This window comes from Onychomys torridus, unplaced genomic scaffold (assembly GCF_903995425.1).
Source record: "Onychomys torridus unplaced genomic scaffold, mOncTor1.1, whole genome shotgun sequence".
Lineage (NCBI taxonomy): Eukaryota > Metazoa > Chordata > Mammalia > Rodentia > Cricetidae > Onychomys > Onychomys torridus.
In genome coordinates, this window is record NW_023411346.1 from 1 (window position 1) to 8,763 (window position 8,763).

Sequence of the window (8,763 nt, forward strand, 5' to 3'; positions counted from 1 at the left end):
GGGGAGATAACAAATTTCACTTTGGGATGCTTTGAACTGAGACCCTCAAAGAGAAGGCATCTCTTGAGGAATTCTCACTAGCCTGCTGTTGCCCTAGGCTGACGGGATTGCTGCTCTGCAGGACATTTCCATCCCCTGGGCCCCATGCCTCAGATGCAGATGGTCCATGTGGCTGCCGTCCTGGTGAGGCTCCTTAGACTGTGTTCCTGGGGCCACAGTGGCAGCAAGGATGGACAAGCATCAGTGGGCCTTACATTCACGCAGCCACTTGTTGGGGTCCAGCATGAGGTACTGTTTGGTCGCTTCCAGCTCTTTCATCAGCCACTCATACTTGGCTCGGACCTCAGCGATTCTCTGCTGCCGATGCTCCAGGATTTTCAGCTTGGCGTTGAAACACATGACCTCCTGCACGCAGAGGAAGAGGTGGGCAGTGGAGAGGGAGAACAGCAGAGGGCCTTCTGCTCTGGCTCAGCCCCGCAGTCCCCTCCAGAAGGAAGGACTGTGAGAGGCTGATAACAAGAGCCCAGCTTCCCAGAAGTACGGCAGAGATCCCTGTGACCTCGACAGACAAGCCGCCCAACTCCCGGGAGAATACTGAAGACTCTTCTAACCTAGAAGGCACACGGCCTCTCAAAGTGTTGGTCTGCACTAGAATGTCAAACCTCAAAAGAAGAAACCAGAAAATTCCCTCAGCCCATCAGCCCCCACCTCCCTGGCTCTTAAGGTGTTTCAGAAAAGGAGCACACAGCACCTATCAAAATCTGTGGCTGGGACCACAATCCCCCGTCACCACCCATTGCCCACACTGAGCCTGGGGAGGTCCTCCTGAGGTTCTATTCTTTAGTGTAGGACCTGTGGGGAACTGTGACCCTTGAGGAGGAAGTGGCCTCACCTTGCTGGTGCCTCCTCTTCGTCGCTGCAGGCGCTCCACATCATCAATTTCATAGACTTTAATCTCAAAAGGTTCCCCAAGCCCCCTCTGGGTGCTCCTCAGGGGGCCGTCCACCCAGCGGACCCCTGTGCTGCTGGTAGTTTTTCTCACAGGTGAGGGAGTATCGAGGGACAATGCCGGAATGAGCCTCCGCCTCTGAGAACCTAAGACAAGAAGAAGCCACAGGAGATGCCGGTGAACTTGAACATAGAGAGAGCACAGGGTCTTGATGAACATCCCTCATCAGCTGCAGTCATAATGGATGACATCTGCCATCAGCTTTGGAGCCGTGTTTGAAACCCTCCAGCCTCCCACTACCCCTTTGGCCTCTTAACTCATCATTTGCTTCATCCAAAGAAGAGCAAGATCCTTGCTTGACCTTTAGAGCAACCAGCCACCAAGCACTCCCAGCATTGAAGAGTATGCAGGCAAGGAGAGGAGCCAGGCTGGCACAACCCCAGAAGGGCCGGGTGTTCTGATGAAGTTAGCAGTATCTCTGCTAGGGGAACCATGTCCTAGTGTTTGGGACTGTTCCTGGAAGACCACTGCAAATGATGAATGTCCCAACCAATCCAAGAAGCCTTCTACTCTGTAGGAAGAACACAGGCTGTACCCTCTATCAATCATCTTCCTCTTGTGGAGCAGGGAGGGGCTGGGGATGGAACCTCTGGCCTTGCACACAGCAGGAGAGTGCTCTGCCATCACTGATGGATTTTTCCCCTATTAGACAAGCCTAATCTTGGCAGATGCTGGCAAAGCAGCTCATTTGATTACGCCGCATGAGATGAGACAGTTTACACAAGATGGCAGGTAGTCTTCCTGATACCTTAGTATTTTCTTCCTGTGGGAAGCGCTGGTACGGGTCTCATGCACATGTGGACAGGTGGTGGTGTAGCCAGGGGTCATTCTTGGTTTTTTGAGACAGGGCATCTCATTGGCACGGAACTTGCGAGTAGACATAGGCCAGCCAGCCAACAAGCCTCCCAGTGATCCACTTATCTCTGGGACCACAGCACTGAGATTACAAACATCTGACCTTTATTTTTCTCCTCTTCCTTCCTTCCTTTCCTCCTTCCTTCCTTCCTTCCTTCCTTCCTTCCTTCCTTCCCTCCCTCCCTCCTCCCTCCCTTCCCTCCCTCCTTCCTTCCTTCCTTCCTTCCATCCTCTCTCTCTCCTCCAATCCTCCCTTCCTTCTTTCTTTCCTTTATTCATTTTTCTCCTTAATGTAGGCTCTGGGATTGAACACAAGTCCTCATACTTATGTGGCAAGCACTTAATTATGTAAGCTACCTCCCTAGACCCAGAATTTTACTTCATACATATATATGAAGGCCATGTATTAATAGTCATTAATTGGTTGCTGGCTTGTGGCACTTTCAGGGGGTGACAGGACCATTTTCAGGAAGTGACAGAACCATTTTGGGAGGTTGGTCCTAGTAGCAGGAAGTTAGGTCACTGGGGGGAAGTGCCCTTGGTGGTCTCAAAATACAAACTCTAAAATGGCCATAAATATAGGAAAATGCTTAGTCTCATCAGTCACCAAGGAAACACATACAAATTACAATTGGAGTATGATTTTTTATCCTAATCAGAATCACTCCGGAGGTGGTGAGGTAGCTTGAGGGTAAAGGTACCGTCTGTACAAGCTTGGGAACATGAGTTCAATTCCCCGAAGAGAACAGACTCCACAAAGTTATCCTCTGCCCTCCACATGTGAACTGTGACATATACATGTACACATCTATGCACAAATGCACACTAGGAATAGTAAATGATTTAATTTCATTAGGTAAATTTATTAGATGTTATTAGGAAAAAAAGCAATGTGGTGAGGTGTAAATTAAAAGGGGACTCTCACACATTGTTGGGGAATGTAATTAACGACAGCCATTGTGGGGAACAGTAAGGAATAGCCTGAAAAATAGATCTACTCTATTGTCTAGCCATCCCACTTCTAGGTATGTCTTCATAGAGAGTGACATACGCCCATGAAAGAGACACCTGTGCCCATGTTTTTGGAACACTATTTGTAACAGCTAAGACTTGGAGTTGAACCCAGGTCTTCTATAAGAACATCACATGCTTTTAACTGCTGAGCCATCTCTGCAGCCCAAGAAACCATTCCTGTCTGCAACGGTGAAAGAGCCAAGACTACCAAAGAAGGTGCAAATTACAGTCTTAGACCTCAGAGAGAAGGGGCCAAGATTCTTCAACATAGATGAAGGAGGCCAAGGTCCAGGGCTGCCTCCTCACCAACTGTCTGTCCCTGTGCTAGGGAGCTGGGGGTGTGGATGTTCCCCCTTCACTCCCTCTCAGGACACATAGAGGGACACTTGGTACAGTGAACATAGTGAACACTTTCTAAGAAACACCCTCTGTACACTAAAGCCTCTTTATCTTGCACAGCCCTTACTCATCTTTACCTAGTGTGATCGGGCACACATGTACTTATATTACACTCTCAATGAGGATTCCTTTCTATTCTCCTCTCCAGACTCCCCCTCTCTGTCTCTCTCTGTCTCTGTCTCTCTCTCTGTCTCTCTCTCTCTCTCTCTGTCTCTGTCTCTCTCTCTCTCTCTCTCTCTCTCACTCACACACACACACACACACACACACACACACACACACACACACACACCCTTCTCTATCCCTGTCCCCATTCTTCAATAAAGTGCAGGCTGTGTGTGATCTAGGAGACCAAGAAACATCAACCTTAGGGGCAAAGCAAATGTCTGTCTCTTAGGGTCCAACACCTTTATATGGGAATAGATGAGATAATGGTCTTTGAAAACCCAATCAAGCCAGTTGACTCCCAGCGATCTGTCCTGTTACTCCGTTCCTCAGCTCCAGCCTCTGTAAATCAGGAGCCCTGAAGTTGAGCAGGGTTGAACACCAGAAAGGCAGGAGGAGGCACAGCTCTGACTGGCCCATAGAGTGAAGCAGGGGTGTCCAAGAGGACATAAGGTGAAGATGGGGCCCATAGGCAGTTCTTGCAAGTGGTAGATACCCCTAAAGTCACCCCTCTTCATTTTACCCACTTTGATAAAGCTGTTGCATTCATTATTTTTCCTGACAGAAGCGATTTAAGAAGGGGGGCTTTCTTTTGGTTTCTGGTCCAGGATACATGCTTGGGTCCATCACGGTGCGGGAGACGCAGTGGTGAAGTGGCTTCTGTCTATGGTGGCAGGAATGTGAGGCAGCTGATTCATCTCAATGACCAAGAGCAGGGGGTTCCCTGATGGAAATTAGGCCATCTCCTAATCACCCACTTCCTCCTAAAGAATCTCCCAAAACACCTTTACCAGCTGGGAACCAAGTCTTTAAATGCACAAGCCAATGGGGGAACATTTCACATCTACATGATAACTTGCACAGTCAGACCTTTTCCTCACCTGCCTCTTTATGGGGAAGTCAGTGGTAGAATGTGGAGGAGGGTGCCCATTAGCATCTGAGCAGTGCCCTCAGACAGCCTTGAACATTGTCAGCAGAGGAATAGAGGCAGAGCTGAGCAAAGTCATGTAGTGGGAGGGTGTATTAGTTAGCTACTGCTGTGTAACAAATGATCCCAATCCCAGCAGATGAAATTTCCATCATTTAACTCACACATTCCTGTGAAACCAGTTCCTGGAACATCAGTGGCAGAGGCCATGCCCTCCATCATTCACAAGGGCACCACAAGTGAGACTTTGATGTTCCATGCCATCAGGGAGAAGCCTGGGCACAGGGTCTCTGCTGGACCACACATACATAAGATTTCTGGGATTTTCCTTATGGTTTACCATATCCACCTCAGACGATGGTATTTCCAGCTTTTGCTGAACTTGATTTCTTCCCTAATGACTTCCTTCCAGGTTGCTGGTGGGATCTGGGGTAGTGTCAACAACAGATAGCCATGAGAAGTAGAAAACCCCAGCTAAGTAGAAGTCCGAAAGTGTCCCACTGCACGCTGCCTCTTCACCAGCTAGCACATGGTCAAGTATAGGGATTGTGGGCATTCTGATGGTTGAATCCTCAACCCGTCCCTGGAGAGTACACCTTTGTTCCTTTCCAAACTCCTGTCCAAGCAACTCACCAGCATGCATGGCTCCCCTTGTGCATTTTCTGTCTGTGTCTTTCTCCTGGTTGTGTTTTTGTCAACTTGATAAGACCAAGAGTCACCTGGCACAAGGAAGTCTCAATTGAGGGACTTCCAAGATCAGATTGGACTATAGCCATGCCTTTTTTTTGGGGGGGGGCATTGTCTTGATTGTTGATTGATGTCGCTCAGCCCACTGTAGGAGGTACCATTCCCTGGGCAGGTGGTCTTGGGCTGTATAAGAAAGTTGGATGATCATGAGCCAGTAAGCAGCTTTCCTCCATGGCTCCTGACTCCAGGTTCCTGCTTGGACTTCCTGCCTGACTTTCCTCAAAGATGTACTGTGACAAAGAAGTAAGCTGAGGCTGAATTAAACTCCTTTCCTCCTCAACTTGCTTTTGATCATGGTGTTTATCACAGCAACAAAATGTAAACAAGGTTGGGGTTCAGACCCTAGAACTGCAGTGTACCGACACGGGAAAGAGCCACATCCATGCAGGAATGGTAGCACAAGTCAGTGTTACAGTCCTGCGCATCATGGAGAGCCAAGACCTCCTGGATGATTGAGGATCATGACTGTTACAAGGTTTGACCAAAGGCCAAAGTTGTCAATCCTCTAGATCAGTGGTTCTCAAACTGTGGGTCACAATCCCTTGGGGGTTCAAATGACACTTTCACAGGGATCACTTAAGACCATCTGAAAACACAGATATTTACATTATGATTCATAACAGTAGCAAAATTATAGTTATGAAATAGCAATGAAATAATATATGGTTTTATATATATTTTTGGTTGGGGGGTCACCACAACGTGAGGAACAACATTCAAGGGTTGCAGTATTAGGAAGGTTGAGAACCACTGATCTGGATGGAGAGGCAGAGGCTTTCCAGGGCCTACCCAGTTCCCTCCTGGCACAGGCTGGCCCACTTCACATGCTCTGTGACTCCCACTCTGAACTCAAGGCCCTGACATCACCTGCTCTGTCACCTCCAGGGACCTCCATCACCTCCAGGCCCTACTCTAAGGGCTTCCAGTGTCTTAGGAAGCTCATCTTTCTTTCTTCTCCTGATCATTCAAAAAGGTTCCCTCACCCTGGCCTTTCTCTTCTATGAAGAGGTTCCTCACCTGGCCCTTCTCTTCTGTGAAGAGGTTCTCTCACCCTGGCCTTTCTCTTCTGTGAAGAGGTTCCCCACCTGGCCCTTCTCTTCTGTGAAGAGGTTCCTCACCTGGCCCTTCTCTTCTGTGAAGAGGTTCCTCACCTGGCCCTTCTCTTCTGTGAAGAGGTTCCTCACCTGGCCCTTCTCTTCTGTGAAGAGGTTCCCCACCCTGGCCCTTCTCTTCTGTGAAGAGGTTCCTCACCTGGCCCTTCTCTTCTGTGAAGAGGTTCCTCACCTGGCCTTTCTCTTCTATGAAGAGGTTCCTCACCTGGCCCTTCTCTTCTGTGAAAAGGTTCCTCACCTGGCCCTTCTCTTCTGTGAAGAGGTTCTCTCACCCTGGCCCTTCTCTTCTGTGAAGAGGTTCCTCACCTGGCCCTTCTCTTCTGTGAAGAGGTTCCTCACCTGGCCCTTCTCTTCTGTGAAGAGGTTCTCTCACCCTGGCCCTTCTCTTCTGTGAAGAGGTTCCTCACCCTGGCCCTTCTCTTCTGTGAAGAGGTTCTCCCACCCTGGCCCTTCTCTTCTGTATCTGGGTTGAGTCTTTTAGAAACACTCTGGCAAACTTCAGCTCCCATCCTCCATTCCCATCATGCCTCCAGTCACTGTGTTTCTTAATCTCATTAAAATAAAATCAGGTCACACACTGGGGAACCAAGTGAGTAGCAGAGCCAACCTGGGGTGCTCCCAGTTCATCAAGGGTCCTTAGTCACAGACACATGTGCAGTGCTGAGAAATGGACCCGATATTCCCAGGGCTCAATTCATGATAGGCAGCAAATGGTAACCCACAGGACTGGCCTATCAAATGTCAATGTTTACACATAACAAAAAACCAATCAACCAACCAAACAAACAAACAACAAAAAAATCTCACAGACTAGACTAGCCTCGATGTTTAAAACACTTATCACCAATAGAACAATATGTATTAAAGACCTAGATAAGAAACATGAGCCACATTTTAGAGCTATACTGCCCACCACAACTAACGACCAATCAAGAAATCAATCAGTTGTACCCAGTGGCATCCTGCACTTTCTCAGTGTTGGATACCAAGCAGGTCTTGCAGAGAAGCTCATGGCTAGGTTGGCCTAGGGCAGGGGTGTAAGCTTAAAACCAATATGCTTCCCCTGGATGACTTCTCTCCAGGCAGCCTCTCCTACCCCGAGTTTTCTGGATGCTGGTGGTGACAGGCCAGGCCTCCTGCAGTGGGACGAACTTCCTTCTGACAAGGTCCCTGTCAATTGTCAGACTTCTTCAAGCTAACAGAAGTTAAGCAAGAAAGAGAAGGCAGGAGGGTGTTGTGGATGTTGTCAGGTGATGAAATAAAGGGGACCCAAGAGAGTGAAGTGTGATCCAGAGGGATGTGGTGGGGTTAGAATCGGGGATTGGCTGGTGCAGTGACGAATACATCCTGTTAGCAATTTAAATGCCTAACTGGCTGGTCAGACACTGATCCCCACTGGGTCAGGTTATCTTCACTCTAACTCAGAGCTTGAGGCTACACAGTTTTGTGTTGTCTACCACAGAAGGCTGGCTAGGAACTGTGAAAAAATCAATGGAAATCCACTCACCCAAGTTCCTCTTGAGAGTTTATAATGACTCTATTGCTGACTACGCTACACTGTGTGCTTTTAGTATAGTTCCATGGAGCTACATAGAATGTATCTGTGTGTTCTTATTGCATTTCCCACATGTCAAGGGGTAATGTCACCTGGGTTTACATTTTCTAGGCTCTCACTATGCTCATTAAGAATGTCCCCCTTGAATGGACCCCACTATGTTGCAGCAAGTGGGTGATGCACTTGCTGCTCCAAACCTGGGCTCTCAGGGTAGATTTTTCTCAGCCCCCAAAGCCCTCCACGCTGTCTGTGTAAGAATCAGAATCCTGCAAGACGGGCCTTCCCCCACAGCCACCTTCAGGTGCTTTGATGGGCAGGATCTTGCCAATGGCTAAAAGCTTCCTTCCCATGCTGGTCTGCAGTATGGGCCCAGCACACGGCAGTATGTCTCTGTTTGCTGCTCTCTTTTATGATATTTCTCCTCTCCCGAGTATTTCACACTTCTCATAGTTGTCTTAAACTCCATGAGGCTGCCCATCCACCCCTATCACCAGCTCTGTCTGGGAGAATAGACCCTGCCTGATAAGTGGCCATCAACTGCCATAGTTTAGATCACAGGTGTCCAGAGGCAGCCGGGTGTCCCACGGGTGTTTGGAGTGACACTATTAAGAAGGGGTAGAACATTTGGGAGGTGGGATGTAGTAGGAGGTCTTGGGTGGCTGGGGACATGACTGTGAATGGAATTATGGGAACCCAGCTTTTCTCTCTTTTTCACCCCCAAGCACCAGTGCTCCACCATCTACTCCCTGCTGGGTGTGCTGCCTCACCACTGGCCCCAAGCCCAGAAGGTCAGCTGATCATGACTGAAGCCAGGAGATAAAATAAGTCCCTCTCCTTTTTACGATGATCATCCCAGGCATCAGTTTATATATATATATATATAACTGTCTAACACAATAACTAAAAATGAAGGTCATTAACCTAGGGTTTTCCCCTGGAAAGGTGTCATACTATTATTTTTTTAGTTTTATATAATATT

The 8,763-nt window shown here is 48.4% G+C and overlaps 1 protein-coding gene across 1 annotated transcript; it reads right to left on the bottom strand.

Annotated features, from left to right (window-relative positions):
* Nucleotides 1-240: 240 nt before the first annotated feature.
* LOC118575114 (kinesin-like protein KIF26B) lies at nt 241-6,738 on the bottom strand. Its single transcript, XM_036175785.1, has 4 exons — nt 6,603-6,738; nt 6,169-6,315; nt 893-1,095; nt 241-405 (listed from the first exon to the last, which is right to left on the bottom strand). Exons 1-4 carry the CDS (start codon nt 6,736-6,738, stop codon nt 241-243), a joined length of 651 nt encoding a protein of 216 aa, XP_036031678.1.
* Between the last annotated feature and the right edge of the window lie 2,025 nt (nt 6,739-8,763).

What these genes read in the sequence shown, in the direction of transcription:
- LOC118575114 (XM_036175785.1), bottom strand. Translation starts at nt 6,738, where the DNA reads ATGGGAGCTGAAGTTTGCCAGAGTGTTTCTAAAAGACTCAACCCAGAT. An exon ending in CACAGAAGAGAAGGGCCAGG is followed by an intron (nt 6,316 to 6,602) that starts GTGAGAGAACCT and finishes ACCTCTTCACAG; the next exon opens with AAGAGAAGGGCCAGGTGAGG. An exon ending in CACAGAAGAGAAAGGCCAGG is followed by an intron (nt 1,096 to 6,168) that starts GTGAGAGAACCT and finishes TTCTTGTCTTAG; the next exon opens with GTTCTCAGAGGCGGAGGCTC.